General features: G+C 45.1%; 1 protein-coding gene across 5 annotated transcripts in view; it reads right to left on the bottom strand.

Moving 5' to 3' along the window:
* The window catches only part of ROBO3 (roundabout guidance receptor 3), a 335,111-nt gene that overhangs the window by 153,135 nt on the left and 163,360 nt on the right, over nucleotides 1–18,616 (bottom strand). For all 5 annotated transcript variants that reach the window (XM_080982318.1, XM_080982319.1, XM_080982320.1 and 2 more), the window contains exon 2: nucleotides 11,280–11,606. In XM_080982318.1, coding sequence (XP_080838444.1) covers nucleotides 11,280–11,606 — 327 coding nt within the window. The remainder of the gene's footprint in view (nucleotides 1–11,279; nucleotides 11,607–18,616) is intronic.

The raw sequence follows: 18,616 nt of genomic DNA, 5'->3' as shown, positions 1-18,616 counted from the left end.
CTTTGTGCTTTAACTTTGGCTGGAGTGTGTCCCTCGTAAGAATCATAGGGGACTCAACAACAAGCTGACGTATACACATCCGGCGAGCTGTTAGCACTATTTGGGCTCATAAATCTAACAAACTGTTCTGCTCCAGGGCTCTGCCAATTGCTGGCCTGAAATCTCACAGTGACATGGTAAAAAAAAAAAGAGAGAGAAAGAAATATGGGGAGGGGGGAGAGAGAAGTTGCCCTCCAATTGTATTCTCAAAACAAGGTCATCACTCTGCCTGCCTCGCCCTCCATCCCATAAAATACAAGCCAAGGACAGTCAACATTGCCTTTAGCAGCAACTTCTGAATACAGCAAGGTGGTACTGGCAGGAAAAGCAAACACGGCAGGAGACATTCAAAATCGCGCCACTGTGGTTATCTAGTTTGAGTGTGAGAGACCTGTGGACACCCAGGTCTTGTTGGTATGCAGCTCTCAATAAAAATCTAATGGATTGCTTTTTCACAAAATGTAACAGAGCAAAGAACCAAGGTGGAATGCAGGTATCAATCCAGAAAGGGCCCAACAAACCCACTTGTCTTTCACACCAAAATATAAGGATTGTATCCAAAGTAGTGCGGAATAATGCGTTCCATCAGTGAATGGATTTCCACTTGCAGAACAGCTCCTCTGTGTGCCTCCTAAATCTCTTCTAGGGCTCCCTCAACCCTCCAGAGCAGATTTGGGGATGGTCTGGGGCACACACAGGGATAGGGAAGGGTTGGAAGCTCAGTTGCACAAGTGCAAATCCTTGCACTAATGGAACAAGGGCATGAGATACCGTGCATTGTTCCATAATTGCCCATGAGTGTACTCTGAGAGCCACTGTAGTGAAGTAGTTAAGAGTGTCAGACCTAGAAAACCAGGGTTCAAATCCACACTTGACCATGAAACTCACTGGTGACCTTGGGCCAGTCACTCCCTCTCAGTCTAGCCTACCTCAGTGAGTTATTGTGGGAATTAATTAAGAAGTGCAGGGGACGGACAGACCATGTACAGCAATTTGAGGGTGGGATATAAAATGCAACAAATAAATGCATCTACCCACTATGCAACACCAGTTCTGTGCTAAGTCCTTTCTTTTAAAATTCTGGGAGCTTACATACAGTCAATGAATCAAACATGCCTATGGTATCCTGTCCTGGTACCATCAATCACATATAAGAATACTGAAGGCCATTTGACCTAGTGCTAATTTACTAACATGATCAGAACATAAGAAGAGCCTTGATGGATTAGACCAATAGTCTATCCATTCCCAAGACCCAACTGTAGCCCCCTAGACCACTCCATCTGGCCCTCAGGTGTCTTCCCAAGCCACACCCACTATCCCCAGGTCACACCCCTCAATGGCACTGCTCTGCATCCTCCTCAAGTGATATTTTGGGTAGCTGGAATGTGTCACTGAACTGTGACAACGCCTCTCATTTCCCTGAATGGAAATGGTGTTAGTGTATGTTAGCATGTGTCTCTCAGGAGGTCCAAAGATTCTATACTGCCTCCAAACCCGGGAGGTTGCAAATTGCCATCAGGGCTAGGAACCATTGCCAAGCACTTATCCTCCATTTGTTTAATGCCCTTTCAAAGCCATCTAAGATAGCGAGCATCATCGCATCTTGCTGCATAAATTAAAGATGCTTGTTGAAATGTGAAACGATGAATTCCAAAAATAAAGAATGCGTCTCCGTGGAAGCCTGTCTTTTCAGGAGAAAAACATATTCATTGGAGGCAAGAGCGATGCGTTTCCCCAGAAATTGTGAATGTGCAAGACCATATAAAAAGGATGCCTGAAAGCCCAGGAGGAGCCATCACCACTGCGAGGAAAAGACAAAATTAGACACAAAAGATCATTCCTCTCCCCCCAGCACCACCACCCGACTCCAAGAAAAACAATGGTGGTCATTTCAGCTGCAAAAGGAAGTCCCCACCCCACCCCCGCCGGCTTTTCAGCCTCATGCGCTCCCCCAGCTCAAACCCAGCTGAACCTTTTTCACACTGGCAAAATTAAAAGAAAAACACACCACGATTTATCCAAGTAAATTCCCAGTACAATCAAGGAAAAAGCTGAAAAGGGTCGCCCAAAAGGACTCCCATTACTTAGGAAATGACTTAATTTCCCCCTCTTAGATATCACTCATGTCCTAGCTTTAAATGGCTCAAACCTGGATGAAACCTCTCTCTTTCTGTTCTCTGTGTGGCTCAGGACCCCCTTCCCCAATGGGGGGTACACCACTAATGACTTAATCACATGACCTCCCCCTGGAATGGGTGCACTTTATCACTAGGAGGTCCCTGGTTAGAAGAAAGAGGGGGAAATAACCCATCACTGTCCAAAACGGGAGCAAAAAAAAAAAGGCTCATAAGCAAAGAGGCCGGGCTGATTACAAGCCTCAGATAAACAGCCATTCTTGCCCAAAACGTATAGTTGAAAATGGAAGGCGGGAGGGAGGAGGAAAGAGAGAGGCAAGATGATTACTGGAGCAATTTGTTTATTTTTTGCACTTTTCAGGCGGCTCCCCGCAACCCACATTCCAAACTATGAAATCCACTGAAAGCTAAAATTATCTGGCAAATCCAGGGCTTGCAAATGCTGTTTTGCCAATGCAGGTTGCAGCTCCCTGAGCAAGAAGGAGCTCCCCCAGAGTTGTCTGCTGGTAGAACGTAACATCTCCTAGCGTGGGATGGAAAGTTAATTTCTCTTTGCATCACGGCAAAGAAGAGCAGCCCTCATCCCCAAGGGCATGCACGTTTGGTGAGGTCTGTAGTCCTCCCCCCGCCCACCCCTAGTTTCTGCTCTCAGCAAAAGCCCATGCGGATAGTTGGGACGTCCAGGAGCCCGGCAAAGAAATATGTTCCTGGATTGTTTACCCAGCAGCTGCCCCCTTTCCCAAATTACATAAATGCATCCTGTCTGGGTAATGGACTGAGAAGTGACACAAAAATCAATAAATAATTCCAGTTTAGAGATGGCTGGCAAGTGTTCCGAGACACTGCCCATGCTGCGGCCCAGCTCTCAACGGAGCTGTCAGCCCATTGTCAGTGCCTCAGACACATTTCTGTCTCCAAAACACCTCAGAGAGAGAGGGGGAGAGAGAGAGAGATGGGGTCTCGGCCCCAGCCTCATCTAGGAAGGCTTTTGTTTCCCTGGGATGTGGGGAGCGGGACAACGCCAGTGATGGAGATGGGGGTGTAGACCCCAGTGTGTTTCGCAGCTTATACTAGGGCCCTGCCAGTTATTCCAGAAGTCTCCCTTGACTACTGTTCTGGAACCTGCTTCACCATGTATGCGCTGAGGTAAAACCAGCAATGCTTCTGAAAAGTTGACATGCAAGACAATCACCTTCAGAAAGGCTCGGTGGTGGTTACAAAAGGTATTTCCTTATTCCCCACCACCACTCCTTCGTTTCGATGCAGTCATGCACAGTTTTCTCAAACTGTGTGGAATCTTCCATTAGGCAGGATGAAAAAACAACTTCTAGCAGTATCCTTCAACCTTGGGTCCACAGATACTTGCTGGACTACAATTCCCATCAACCCCGAACCCTGACTAAGCTGGCTGAGGATAATGGGAGTTGTAGTGCAAAACAACAACACCCATTTGTGGACCCCTGGTTGAAGAACACTGACTTATGGGGCTGTGTGGATGTTGTTTATGTATTTATTAGTAAAGGAAACTCATACACCTCCACCCAAAAGTCGCCAATATCCCACCATCACCTTTGTATAACAACAATTGGTCCTGTAAATGTGTGTAGAGGATTTCGGCCTATTCAGAATTAAAATGTTCTCCCCCTTTAAGTATGCATTTAGATGTGTTATCTCTCAAAATGCACATTTAAATGCATCATTGCATGCCGTTAAACTGCAGAAAGCAGCATATTAAGTAATAGCCCCCATCTATGAAATGAGGGCCATCTGGCACCAACTTTGATACCATTTGGGCAGCAATGATTTTTTTAAAAAATAAGTTTATTTTTGCTTAATTTTATTCTTGTAAATAACTTCAGGACTTGGGAAGTGATCCATAAATGTGATAACTAGCTAAGAAACATTCAGAAAAGTGTGAAATGCATTGGAAAGGGAAGTTCCAGTCCTCACAAGTACACAGCAAGTCGTCTCATAGAGGAATTCACAAAGACCAAAAACCCTCAAGCGTCTCTGGTCCAGCTTCCCACTGAAAGATTCCATCACAGCGGAGTTGGACCAGTCTTCAGCATTTCATTGCCAATGTGACTTCCAGAACCTTTATCCAATAAATGGCGGTGGAGGGATCCGAACTGGAAGCCACTCCAGCAAAATGGAAGTAATGTCTCTCTCTGTAAAAGTCCTGCTGTGTCAAAACACTAAGGCTTTTAGATAAGGTAGCTGCAACAAGTCCAGTTATGTAGCTCCACTTCCTCTAGGTCTAAAAATACCCATGATACTTCGTTGAACAGCCACTTACGGCATTTCGGTTAGGCATTAGCCTCTAGATCATGCCAGCAGGACCATTTGGCAAATTCCCCTGAAAATGGCCTCATTCTATTCCTCACAATCATTATGAGATGTTATCTGCAGTCCACTAGACAACCCCTTCCAACCCCCCACCTTCCCCATCGCTCTTCTGATGGAGGATGTTTCAACCATTTACCTGAGGCCTCATCCGTCATTTAATGGGAAGGCAACAGAAAATCCATTTGGGCCATGGGATGGACGTTCAGGGAAGGTCAGGCTGCTCACTAATTGCTACAAGCTGAGCTGTTCCCTTTGCCTTTTCTGAACCGTACAAAAGGATGCGCACGAGGGTATATCAGCCTTTTCACCGGTGCCAGAAAATCACCTCAGACCCTGACAAAAGGCAGTTCTGCTCAAGTCCCTCAGCTCCACCCTAAAGATGCTGCTCGCTCAACCCCTTCTTCCTTTCCCCATTTAAAGGTTCTTTTTCCCTGCTGGGAGCTAATCTTTGACCTCACATCCTTTAAATCTCTCATGCGGACACAACGTGATGCTTCAGAGCCTTTCATTAAAAGCAATGGATAAGACAACGCTAAAAGATAGGGAATCTCTATGGCACCAAAGGGCCACCTGCTTGAGCAGGATACGTTGGCTTAACAATATGCCCCCCGTATAAGGCATTCCAGGGGGAAATTGCAAGCCATCAAAGGCTTTCATTCTCGTCCCCTTCCAAGGCTGAAGTGTTATAGCTTAGGTTTACCAACTAGACCCAAAAGTAAGGCACTTGGAACAGAGCCTCCATGGCGGATCACTGGGCACGGCAAGGCAAACTTTTCAAAAGTATGTAGAGCTCAGACCAGTTAGGGCCTTAAAGGCTATGATCAGCAACTTCAGTTGGACCTAGAAGCCAAACAGAAGTCAATGCAGGAAGCCACTAGATGGAAGTTATGGCTAGATCCAAGAAGGAAATTGATATGCTCTTGCAATTTGTAAACTTATAGAATTCTTTATGTAAGAAAAGTGAGCCCTGTTGGATCAGACCAAAGGCCCATGGAGACCAGCATTCTGCTTCCCAAAGAAGCCAACAAGATGCTTGCAGGAAAGCCCACAAGCAGGACATGAGCGCCATAGTCCTCTCCTGCTCTTGTTCCCCAGCCATTGGTATTCACAAAGCCGCACAAATCCAGAGTGGAGTCCCAAAGACAGTTGGATGGCGCCTTGTACGCCTCCTTCCAGCAACTTCAGCAGCCAAGCTGGTGCTCTGCTTTCCTTTGGACCCACATCAGCGAGGCCAAGAGGGGGGTCTTGTCACCTGGGCAGCCCAGGACCTCCATACACACTGCCCTGGCTTGTGCCCTGGGTAGGTCACTGTAGCAGTTTGACTTCACCCCCAGAGGCACACTTCATTATCTCTTGAGACAGATGGATGATGACGACAACAACAACAACTGCCTCTAATCCCAGAGATAGCATAGGAGAATCATGAGTTCAACTTGTGGTCATGCTAGAAAAATGAAAGATGCTCTCCAGGAATTATTTAAACTTGCAGCAAATAAGACAGGTAGCTTCCAGGTACATTGGCTACTGATTTGTTTGGGGGCCCAGTTCAAGGTGTTGGTTATTACCCTAAACATTTTAGGATACCTACAGGGCCAGTTGTGGGTGCTCTTTTGCATGCCCCATCTCTATCCAGGTTATATTTTGTGAGGACAAGACAGTCTCCATGGCCGCATCCAGACTATGAAACTCCCAACCCTGGGAGATGTTTTCATTCCAACAGGTGTTTAATTTGACAGGTTAATCTGTGTTGTTTTATGTGCCATCTTGTTTCTATATTTTATTTTATAGTTACTGAAATTCCTTAAAGTGTTTGCGGTGGTTTTTCATATTGTGTTTTGCTTTCAACTGCTTTCCTTTCAACCTTGCACGCTTTTCAAAATGGAAAAGTGGGCCAAAAATATGTTAAATTAACAAACAAGATGTAAATCATGCTGATGTTGCTGGCTGAAAAACAAGGGCACTACAAGGCAAACTATTTGTGTTGCTGGTTTTTCTTTTTACTGATCGTTTTTGTTACATGTCTTCAGAATTGAAACTGCTGCCACTGGAGAGTTAAATCAGCCTGCATTGCCAGTAAACAGAGAGTAACTCCTGCCAGAATTATACCAACATTCAGACAAATAAGACAGATCAGCACATATGCTGGCTGAACCCTTAAGTGTGTAAACCGATTTCTCAATTAGCTAAATGCCATCTTCGAAACTGTTTAAGGGTTGCCACCACTAGAATGTGTAATTGTAACAATAAACAACAACAATAATATAGCATGCTTAGCTCCTGCCAAAGTGCTTATCAAAGCAATTGCAAACTTTATGAAAAGCGTTACGCATTAAAGCATGCAAACAAATAGTTTCCTATATATTCCCAATGTGGCTTTCAGTATTGAATGAGTTGCTCCCCAAGCTATGCGTTCAAGGGAATGACAGATCAGATTAGCTAGCATTTGTTGTTTCCTATCGCAGGACACTCCCAGGCACAATGAAGGAAGCTGTTTTGAACTATACTAGCTCTTTGCCTAAGAGTGGTTTTTTTCTCCTTCCATCCTAGAAAGCCTACTTGGCAGGCTAAGCTAAATATTACTGGTGAATGATCCCTTGCTACCATGTGTGTAAGGAGCCAAACCTCAGTCTAGAGGTTTGTGTTGGAGAAAGAGAGACAGACAGACAGACAGACAGAAGAGCAAAGAAGAATACATAAGTCTAAATATTTGTGAGAAATCTACACACAGCTTTGTGTTATGGCTTCTCCAGAAAATCAGGATTACTCCTTGCATGCAAAATCAAGAACTATTGCCATTTAAGGTAACGCTCGCTCAGTATTCTGGCATGAACTTCTGTAAGCAATCTCAGCCCACTTCAATAGCTACACAAAGTGGACTAAAACAAGGGCAGATAAGCTTATGGGGCAAAGCAGTAGCAGGTACCGCTGCACAGCAAACCTGATGGTAACTCAGTTTTGCCTTGTGCACCTGGGCAGCAGTTTCAGCAGAAACACAGACCCACTTTATATGAGATGCGAAACTGGGATTTGCCACTATGGACTCACAGGCCTTTACTCCTTGTGCACTGTAGTTTCCTGTAGAAACGTATTTAGCCATTAATCCAAACTGGTACAGCATGTTAGCGACAAATATTCATACAGCTGTTCAAAAATAATTTTACACCATTACATCAATATGTGAGAAAGAGACAATTACTTACAAAGTGCCATGAAAACTTACAAACTACCTAAAATAAAGTGAACTTGTAATATAAGATTTTACTAGGTTCTTACAAATTCTTGACTCAGTTTTTCGTTTTTTCTTGTTTTTTAAATAAGTTCAAGAAGATGCAAGAAAAGGGTAAGTTCAATGTTGTTCCTGGTAGCTGTGAGGTGCTGATGAAGCAGCGTATGAAGTAATAAAGGAAACAGGATACCAGCGTTCTATCCCCATTTTGCCCTGGCAGTCCATGCAGTTGAGAGGCTGCTGTTTCACCCCCGGTGGGACCGATTTGTTGGGCTTCGTGGATAGCACACTCCCTGAGCACAGTTTTCTGGGCTTCTTCAGTTGTCCCGTGCCATTGATGCGTCTACTAGTGCTAACTGATAATAATCCAAAAGGAATCTTACCAGAATCAACATACAGTGGTACCTCTGGTTACATACTTAATTCGTTCCGGAGGTCCGTTCTTAACCTGAAACTGTTCTTAACCTGAAGCACCACTTTAGCTAATGGGGCCTCCTGCTGCTGCAGCACCGCCACCACCACATGGTTTATGTTCTCATCCTGAAGCAAAGTTCTTAACCCGAGGTACTATTTCTGGGTTAGCAGAGTCTGTAACCTGAAGCATATGTAACCTGAAGCGTATGTAACCCGAGGCACCACTGTAATACACTTCTAGGTGTTCAGTTAAATACAGTGGTACCTCTGGTTACATACTTAATTTGTTCCGGAGGTCTGTTCTTAACCTGAAACTGTTCTTAACCTGAGGTACCACTTTAGCTAATGGGGCCTCCTGCTGCTGCCGCGCCGCCACCATGTGATTTCTGTTCTCATCCTGAAGCAAAGTTCTTAACCCAAGGTACTATTTCTGGGTTAGTGGAGTCTGTAACCTGAAGTATATGTAACCTGAAGCGTATGTAACCCGAGGTACTACTGTAAAAAGTAAATATAAATTCTCCCACTATATATAAAGAATCAATTTTGATGCAAAAGTTCATAATTATGTACTTACATATCTTTGAAGAGACAATTTCTTGGCTTAAGCACACAAGACTGAATAGCTTAGCAAGGTAGCCCTGTTTGATTACAGATATATATATACACATTCTCTCGTTATATTTTAGGTAGTTTGTAAGTTTTCATGGCACTTTGTAAGTAATCGTCTCTTTCTCACATATTTGATAAATGGTGTAAAAAATTTTTGAACAACTGTGTGAATATTTGTCGCCAATGTGCTGTACGAGTTGCACTATCTTTATTAATGGCACAGGTTGCATTTTTTTAGCATTAATCCAAACTGGAGCAACTATATTTTGTGCAAACCACAGTTTTCCTGCAAGCCAGAACTGGAAACCCAGTGGGCAGAGGAAGATGGAAAGGGAGAATCTGATGCCTGGCATTATACGTGAAAACAGCACACTGTCTCTGGCTAAAACCCTATCCATATGCTCATCCAAGTGTGGAGGAGGGACACTGGGCTTTGCCCCATCATACCTGCTGTCCCTGTCCCTAGAATCTTTGCTGGCCTCTGGAGTAATTGTCTATTCTATCCCCCTCCATATGCACACCCACTTCCAGCACATCAGCTTCACAGGGAGCCATTTTATAGATTTCCCTTTGATGTCTGCATTTTGACCAATTACCCTGGCTGCAGCACACTCCTTTGATAGCTTTATTTCAACCATAACCTGTTATCAATCCAGCCAATAGCCACAAATCACAGAGGGCTAGTGGTCAAAGGTTTTGGAGATCAACTAATGTTAAGTTCAGCTTGGGAGGTGCCTGAACATGTTAGCGACTCCAAGGGCTTAACCGAAATGGCATTTCATTTCCCCTGCTGGCGTTTGGCCTTGTCTCAAGCAAGACCATCATTCATCTTGTGTCACTTTCGGCAGGCCTGAATGCTTTTCCCCACTGTTTGTTTGTAGATCTTTGTCTCCATAAAGCCATTAAGGAAGACAATGGGTGGAGAGTGCCTTGGAAAGCCGTGCAGGAGATTGGTTTTGAGGTCAGGGCAGATAAATAATGAACCTGGATATCTTCCGTGCCCACAATCCACACGGCTGTTTGCTTCTCAGGGACCTTTGCTCCATGAAAGGCACAGCTAGAGAAGCCTGCCAAGAATGCAGCCGGGCTAGTTGCTAGAAAGAGTTTATAACCAGAACTCAATGGACTTATCAACAGAGTGTTTGCTCATGTCTTATAGATGTTGGAAAGTGACCTGAGCAAAATTGGGAGGAGGGGGATTAAAAACCTAGAAATAGGTAAGATTCCTTCGCTCAGATGATTGACAACCAGCAAAGAAAACAGACATACTCTTTTTCCTGAAATGTTGCCAATACCAATGAACAAGCAAACTTTTCAGAAATACATCCTACATGGATTCCAAGTGTCCCTGCTGACCTTTTTCCTGGTATTTGTACCAGATCACTCCTTTTATACCTCTGGTTCACCTGACTCACTATTGTCTACACAGCACGGGGGGAGAAACTGCGGCCCTCCAGATTTTGTTGGCCTACAACTCCCATCAACCCCCTCCATTGGCTATACTAGCTAGAGCAAATTAGAGTTGGACTCCAACACTATCTGGAGGGCCACAGGTTCCCCACCTCTGTTCTACATTAACTGGAGGAGTCAGTTTCAAAATAGGGGTCTTTCCCTACCAGAAGATTCCATGCTTTACTACTTAGATGTGTCTCTTCCCCACCAAGATAATTCTACAGTCTTCAGTGATCACCAGCAGCAGCAGAGTATGAATACGGCCCTGTTATTGGCTATATGACGGCTGATAGGGTCTGCACACCTCAACAACAAACTTAGAGCCCCAATCCCTTCAAATCAGAAGGCACAAGACTTTATGCAACATTTCCAATTGAAACTCTTTTTGGCATCCTAAGCCCTTTGCTTCGTTTAAAGGGAGGGGGAGGAGACACATAAGGAGACCTGCAAATCTATCTGAAACACTATCAGTTAATTCACAGGCAACACGCAGACACATGGACAACACTGTGTGAGACGGACTGTATTCTGCTCTAGGTGAAGTGATCAGGTAGCAGGAATTTGAAAGCGCCCACATTGCTCCTCCCTCCAGCTATTTGCTTAACTCATTTTGTTCAACAAACAGCAACACCCAATCCCTGTCAATGGATGAGATTAGCAGAAACATTTCTATTTCCTTTCAGTTTGGGCATTTAATTTTTAATCAACATGGTTTGGATGTGGCTGGGAGTTTGGAGGAAACTGGGGCAGGGGAAGAGAACAAATTATAGATTGGCAGAAAGTACTTAAGGGTATATCTCCAGGGCAGCTGCTCACATCTCTTGCCATATGTTCTATAGTGCTCAACTATAATTGCAAATTCAAATGCACATAGGAAGTGACTGTTCGCAGAATCAGGACCACACTCAAACCATACTTAATCCCAATATCATGAACCGCAGTCCAGGCCACACAGTTGCCCATCGTTTATGGGAGCTGATGAGCATGGCATCGCTTGCGGCGTATCACTTAAGACAAACCAAAGTTCCATCTCACTTGTTCAGTATTCTACTTACTGGCTACCTCCAGAGATGCGTTCCTGCTGACAGCCTCACCCAGGTAGTTCCTGGCTACACAGACATACACTCCCTCATCAGGTTTGCTCCTCCGTCCATGCACGATACGCAGAAAGAAAAGGGAGCCGCTGGGCAGCAACATGCGATGGGATCGAGGGTCTTCCTTGTCCGTCTCCACCCGCTCCCCATCCTTGTACCACTCAATGATGGGGGTGGGACGTCCTTCCGCTTTGCAGTTCAACGTTGCTGGCTCCCCCTTGGACACAATGAGGTCGGAGGGATGCTCTACTATCCGCGGAGATGAATCCTCAAGGCGAGGCCGAGAGCCTGAGGTGCAAAAAGAGAGAAATGGTTATAAGAGAGCAGCCCAGAAGAGACTGTTGCAGAACTAAAAAAACAAGACCAGGCACAGTTCAGACATCAAAGCCAAACCATGATTTACATTACAGGTATGTGTTTTCTCCAAGGTCCACCCCCACCAGCTCCACTTCCCTCCCTCACTTACCTGGTCTGCACCAACCATTGCTTGTTGCGTGGCGAGTTCCCGCCCCCCACCAGGATAAATAAAGACACAAGACACCATAATTTAAGGTTAATTGGGCGAATTAGGCCACAACTTTATTGAATTCAGGAATGAGAGGCATACCAAAGCAAGCCCATTCTGATTTCCATTCTGATTTGGAAAACAACCTTTGTTTCTGCTAACAGTATCCAGATGCAACAGCAAACTATGTTGGCCACACATTCAGAAGTGAGTAGGGAGTGCAGAAGTCTGAGATATGCTCTGCCTCAATTTTGGCTTGACATTTGAACTGGGCTATTCTAATGGAAAAGGAAGGGCAGTGAATGGGCAAAGCCAATTGATATTCCAGAGTCACTGATAGCTACAGTGCCCAAGGCTATTATTGCTTAAACTCATACTACCACATAATGGAAAAACTACTGTCAAAAGTGAACATTTGCCATCATCGAAGGTCCCATACAGCTCAAAGAGAAAGAAGCAGCATGCAATGGCCTGGGTATTAGAGAGTGATGTGAGATCCAGAGAACGATGTCAACAGTTAAAGAATGTGGAATACCGTCCCCAGGAAAGCTTGCCTGGCAACTTCATTACATATCTTTAGGTGCCAAGTGAAAAGGTTTCCTTCTTTATGTATTTTGTATCCTATGTTTATGTTATCCTTGTGAGTGATTTAAACTTTTAAAAATGATTGAATTTTAAATTGCTGTGACCTGCCTTGGGACTTCACGGTGAGGGGCAAGTAAGAAAAGGAATAGATGTTGATGAGGCTGATGTCAATGAGTAGAGAGGGGGGTTTTAGGAGGCTACATGGTCACACAGGTTAGGAAAGCTGGTCTTCAGAAGCATAGGCGAGTGTTGTGAACCAATCAAAATGGAGAGTTCTGAGCCCGCACCATATTTGGAACAAAGGCGACAGGAATATCCCACATGGGGAGTGGGGGGGGGGATGCAAATGGCCACTGATTAGGTCACTGGCAGTGTACTGACAGTCAGAAGAAAGCTTCCACCTCATCAGGGCTAATTAATGGCTGAACAGAGGTGTGTGCTTGTGTTAGCAGTTGGCAAACGATCAAGTGCATAATTAGACATTAGCATACATCCAGAGGGTCTTGCACCTCTAGATCCCAAGAGAAGGAGCAATCTCCTTTCAACAACAGCCACCCTTCTCTGTCAAGAGCTGTTTCCTCCCTTGGGATTGCTAGGAAGATGTATGAGTCACCTGTGCAGCAAAGCTCAAGGAGCCACATAGTTCCAGGGCAGGTACAGAATGCCAGCCACACCCAAGCACCTCAGCAACAACTTGCCCTTTTAAAATCCATGAAATTGAAAGGAATGTGGCCCTCAAGCTATAAAGAGTTTCCCACCTCTGATTTAAGTAGAGGTTGGACAATCATCCATTGGGGATGTTCTAATTCTTAATTAGTATTACAGGTGGCACTGTGGGTTAAACCACAGAGCCTAGGACTTGCCGATCAGAAGGCCGGCGGTTCAAATCCCCGCAACAGGGTGAGCTCCCGTTGCTCGGTCCCTGCTCCTGCCAACCTAGCAGTTCAAAAGCACATCAAAGTGCAAGTAGATAAATAGGTACCACTCTGGCAGGAAGGTAAACTGCATTTCTGTGCACTGCTCTGGTTCGCCAGAAGTGGTTTAGTCATGCTGGCCACATGACCTGGAAGCTGTACGCCAGCTCCCTCGGCCAATAAAGCGAGATGAGCGCCGCAACCCCAGAGTTGGCCACGACTGGCCCTAATGGTCAGGGGTCCCTTTACCTTTAATCAAGCAGGAACTTGGACAAGATGGCTAACAAGGCCCCGTCTAACTAGGATTCCATGACCTCCCTTTCACAGTTCTTCCCATGTTTTGCCCTAACGAAATATGTGCAAGGTGTTTTTTTACTTAGGTATCTGCGCCTGAGTAGTGCTGACATTTAAAGAGGAGATGTTAAAAGCCCCAGGCTATCTGGGCAAGACCTATTCCTGTGGCCCTCCTCTCCAATATGGACACTTGGATTTTCTCCACATATGACTGGATTGTATCAAGCATGCATAGTGGCATTTGTGCAAAATTTCTACTTCGAAGGAAGGGACAGGTCTTCATTTCGGTGCTGGCTGTGATGAGTCCCAGCCCCTCCCTGGGGTTGTCTACGCATACAAATGATTCTCAGCAGAAGAGGCCCCTGGTAAGACAAATTGTGCTCTAGGCAGCTATATAAACTTAGAAGGTAAAGTGTCGGACAGAATTAATCCTTTTAATCATCTGCTGAAGCCTCTGGAAGCTGCCCAGAGACTTTTTTCAGCACCTTCGACAGAGCAGAACTTAAAAGCCTGCTCCTACCTGATTTAGCATATGCTCTCTTTCCTACATCTCTTACATAGCTACTAGATGAAAGTGACTCGCTCATGTCTTTTTGATCCTTGCTAGCCTTAAAGACTAAAAAATTATAATGGCATAAGCTTTTGGGGACTATTGTAAAATTCATGAGATGTGTGAAATGCTCTCCTGAGTTACAGGTGTGTGTGTCTAGGTGTGGTGTGGGCATCACACACACACACACACAGAGAGAGAGAGAGAGAGAGAGAGAGAGAGAGAGAGAGAGAGAGTTAAGGGAGAAGGATTGTAAACAGTGAGGTCAAAGGGGAACAAAAAAAACCAAAGTACAGAAACAGTACTAATTACATAATGAACAGTGGCCATTCACAAAACAGTTATTGTTGCTAACACAGACATCCTGGCATTGGTTAGCCAATTAACATATGCAGTGTGTTGTTGTTTGTTAAAGAAACCTTTGACCCAGTTCAGTCCACACAATGGCAAAGAACCTCTTGACAAATTGCCATGTAGTGGTTTCATGCTGAAGCGCAGTCTCTCTCTGAGGTTCCTTTGAAGCTTGAAATACTAACGTGCAGATTTTGCATACATCAGTTTTAAATCATAAAACAACCGTGCAGCCGCGCAGTTCTGGGTGCAAGCACCTAACATGTTTAGTTTCTACTATGGATAGAGAAGCAAAAGTGATCGTCCCTGTTGCAATCCTTTCTCGCAATTCCAGGTCCAAGCGGTCCCTTAGAGGAGGTACTGTTTCAATCCATTACTGTGGAGATGGGTCTCCACAAACTTTGTCCCAGTGAACTCCCCAGGAAGGTTGAAGAGGTCAATGAACCTGACCTCAGAGGCTCAAGCGGTTTTCCCAAGAGCCACAAAGAAAGCAAAGATAAGCTCAACTGGGGAGTGGGGGGGGGGGGAGTGGGGGGGAGCTGGTCCAAAGCAGAGCTGCCATTTCATAAAATAAATCTTCACCGATTTAACTATAGGTTTTAACAAGGGAAGGCATGCTTTGCTTTTAGGTTGTCTGTGTGTCGCAACAGACACCATCTCTTTCATGAAAGAGACAGAGGGGCTTCTCTAAGAACAAACGAGCAAGTAACTAATAATATGCACAGCAGCTGAGCTACAAATTTCACACGGGTCGCTCATATCCAAATCTATTCATAGCACCGTATCTTAAGATCTAGATCATGGTGAGTATATCAAGTATGGAGCATAAGACTATCTAGATCAGCGGTTCTCAACCTGCGGGTCCCCAGATATTGTTGGACTACAACTCCCATCATCCCCGAGCGCTGGCCTTGCTAGCTAGGGATGATGGGAGTTGTAGTCCAACAACATCTGGGGACCCACAGGTTGAGAACCACTGATCTAGATAGTCTTACACCCCATACTTGATATACTCACCATAGAACCAGGCAGAGGGCCTTCTCGGTAGTGGTGTCCTCCCTGTGGAACGCCCAGCCACCAGATGTCAAAGAGAACAACAACTACCAGACTTTTAGAAGACATCTGAAGGCAGCCCTGTTTAGGGAAGCTTTTAATGTTTGATGTATTACAGTATTTTAATATTTTTTTGGAAGCCGCCCAGAGTGGCTGGGGAAGCCCAGCCAGATGGGTGGGGTATAAATAATAAATTATTATTATTATTATTATTATTATTATTATTATTATTATTATTATTACCACTAGTAGAGTCTCTGGCATGGGCAGCCAGAGGCTGCTGAACTACAATTCCCATCATATCTGACTGTTGGCCATGCTGGCTGGATCAGGTGGGAATTATAGGGAGGGTACCGCAATGGTTACCTCTGGCCTATGGGGGAGGGATCTCTTTCTATCCTCTTTCCCAAAATGGTGATTAGTCAATAGACACGAAATCTTCACACAATTCCCAACAACATTTCCTTAGCGTTCTAGCAGAATTGCACTCCACTCTGTCACCATGAGGGCAGGAAAGACTCCATCTCAAAAAACTTATGGCAAATATCGAAACCAAGCCACTACAAAGGGTCACACTGCACATTACTTCTAAGTATAAAGATAGGGGAGGCTAGACCCTTATCTCCCCCATCATAACCCCCCAAACTCTCCCGTCACCACTAAACAGTTACCAATACTGTATTAAACAGTTTTTACTAGTACCAGTGGGATCTTTGCCCCATTAGTGAATCATAGAATCATAGAGTTGGAAAAGACCACAAGGGCCATCGAGTCCAACCCCCTGCCAAGCAGGAAACACCATCAGAGCACTCCTGACATATGGTTGTCAAGCCTCTGCTTAAAGACCTCCAAAGAAGGAGACTCCACCACACTCCTTGGCAGCAAATTCCACTGTCGAACAGCTCTTACTGTCAGGAAGTTCTTCCTAATGTTTAGGTGGAATCTTCTTTCTTGTAGTTTGGATCCATTGCTCCGTGTCCGCTTCTCTGGAGCAGCAGAAAGCAACCTTTCTCCCTCCTCTATGTGACATCCTTTTATATATTTGAACATGGCTATTATATCACCCCTTAACCTCCTCTTCTCCAGGCTAAACATGCCCAGCTCCCTTAGCCGTTCCTCATAAGGCATCGTTTCCAGGCCTTTGACCATTTTGGTTGCCCTCCTCTGGACACGTTCCAGTTTGTCAGTGTCCTTCTTGAACTGTGGTGCCCAGAACTGGACACAGTACTCCAGGTGAGGTCTGACCAGAGCAGAATACAGTGGCACTATTACTTCCCTTGATCTAGATGCTATACTCCTATTGACGCAGCCCAGAATTGCATTGGCTTTTTTAGCTGCCGCGTCACACTGTTGGCTCATGTCAAGTTTGTGGTCAACCAAGACTCCTAGATCCTTTTCACATGTACTGCTCTCAAGCCAGGTGTCACCCATCTTGTATTTGTGCCTCTCATTTTATTTTGCCCAAGTGCAATACTTTACATTTCTCCCTGTTAAAATTCATCTTGTTTGTTTTTGCCCAGTTCTCTAATCTGTCAAGGTCGTTTTGAAGTGTGATCCTGTCCTCTGGGTGTTAGCCACCCGTCCCAGTTTGGTGTCATCTGCAAATTTGATCAGGATGCCCTTGAGTCCATCATCCAAGTCGTTGATAAAGATGTTGAATAAGACCGGGCCCAAGACAGAACCCTGTGGCACCCCACTAGTCACTCTTCTCCAGGATGAAGAGGAACCATTGATGAGCACCCTTTGGGTTCGGTCAGTCAGCCAGTTACAAATCATCTTCATCTACCAGGCTTGTAATTCTGTCAAAAAACGAGATCAGGTTAGTCTGACATGACTTATTTTTCAGAAATCCATGCTGACTATTGGTGATCACAGCATTCCTTTCTAGGTGCTCACAGACTGTTTGCTTAATGATCTGCTCCAGAATCTTCCCTGGTATTGATGTCAGACTGACTGGGCGGTAATTATTTGGGTCCTCTCTTTTCCCCTTTTTGAAAATAGGGACAACATTTGCCCTCCTCCAGTCTGCCGGGACTTCACCTGTTCTCCAGGAATTCTCAAAGATGACTGCCAGTGGTTCTGAGATCACATCTGCCAGTTCTTTTAATACTCTTGGATGCAGTTCATCTGGCCCTGGAGACTTGAATACATCTAAACTAGCCAAGTATTCTTGTACTATCTCCTTAGTTATTCTGGGCTGTGTTTCCTCTGCTGAATCATTTGCTCCAAATTCTTCAGGTCGGGCATTGTTTTCTTTATCGGAGAAGACTGAGGCAAAGAAGGCATTGAGGAGTTCAGCCCTTTCTGTGTCCCCTGTTTGCATTTCACCATCTTCTCCTCTGAGTGACCCCACTGTTTCTTTGTTCTTCCTTTTGCTACGAACATACCCATAAAAGCCTTTTTTGTTGCTTTTAACCTCTCTAGCAAGCCTGAGTTCATTCTGTGCTTTAGCTTTTCTGACTTTGTGTCTACGCGTGCTGGCTATTTGTTTGAATTCCTCTTTGGTGGTTTCCCCCCTTTTCCATTTTTTGTACACATCATTTTTTAATCTTTAGTGCATGGGGGAGGTGGAGTTTGAGGGGGTCACAGAGTGGGAAGAATTAAACCTCCCCTCCTCATGTGCTGTGGTCCTGATCCAGATCTAATGCATGCTTACTTTTGAGTAAGAAGAAATATAGCTGCAGACGACATTGCAATGTGTGGTTTGACCCCAAAATCCTCCCCACATAAATGAGGGAGAGGGAGGGAACGTATCAGTTAGCTCTATCATGTCCCCATCAGGGGCTTCACGGGGGGGGGGGGGGACCTGCCACAGGAAGCCTGCTGAACTCAGGCAGGTTCCCCATCCACTTTTTGCTTTGTCCCTGACTCACTTTTGGCAGATGGTCCCCAGGAGGTTTGCTGTGAGGCAATGCAGCCCTCGGGCTGCAAGATTTCCCCTACCCAAATTAGGGCTCTTAGTCACGTTAGGGGGCTCCATGAATTTAGCAGGCTCCCCACTGCAGATGGTGGCCCTTCAGTGAAGATAGGAGGGGGCAGCACACAG

Source organism: Podarcis pityusensis (genome assembly GCF_964106645.2).
Source record: "Podarcis pityusensis genome assembly, chromosome: 15".
NCBI classification, from domain to species: domain Eukaryota; kingdom Metazoa; phylum Chordata; class Lepidosauria; order Squamata; family Lacertidae; genus Podarcis; species Podarcis pityusensis.
This window is presented reverse-complemented; position numbering and strand designations above follow the sequence as displayed.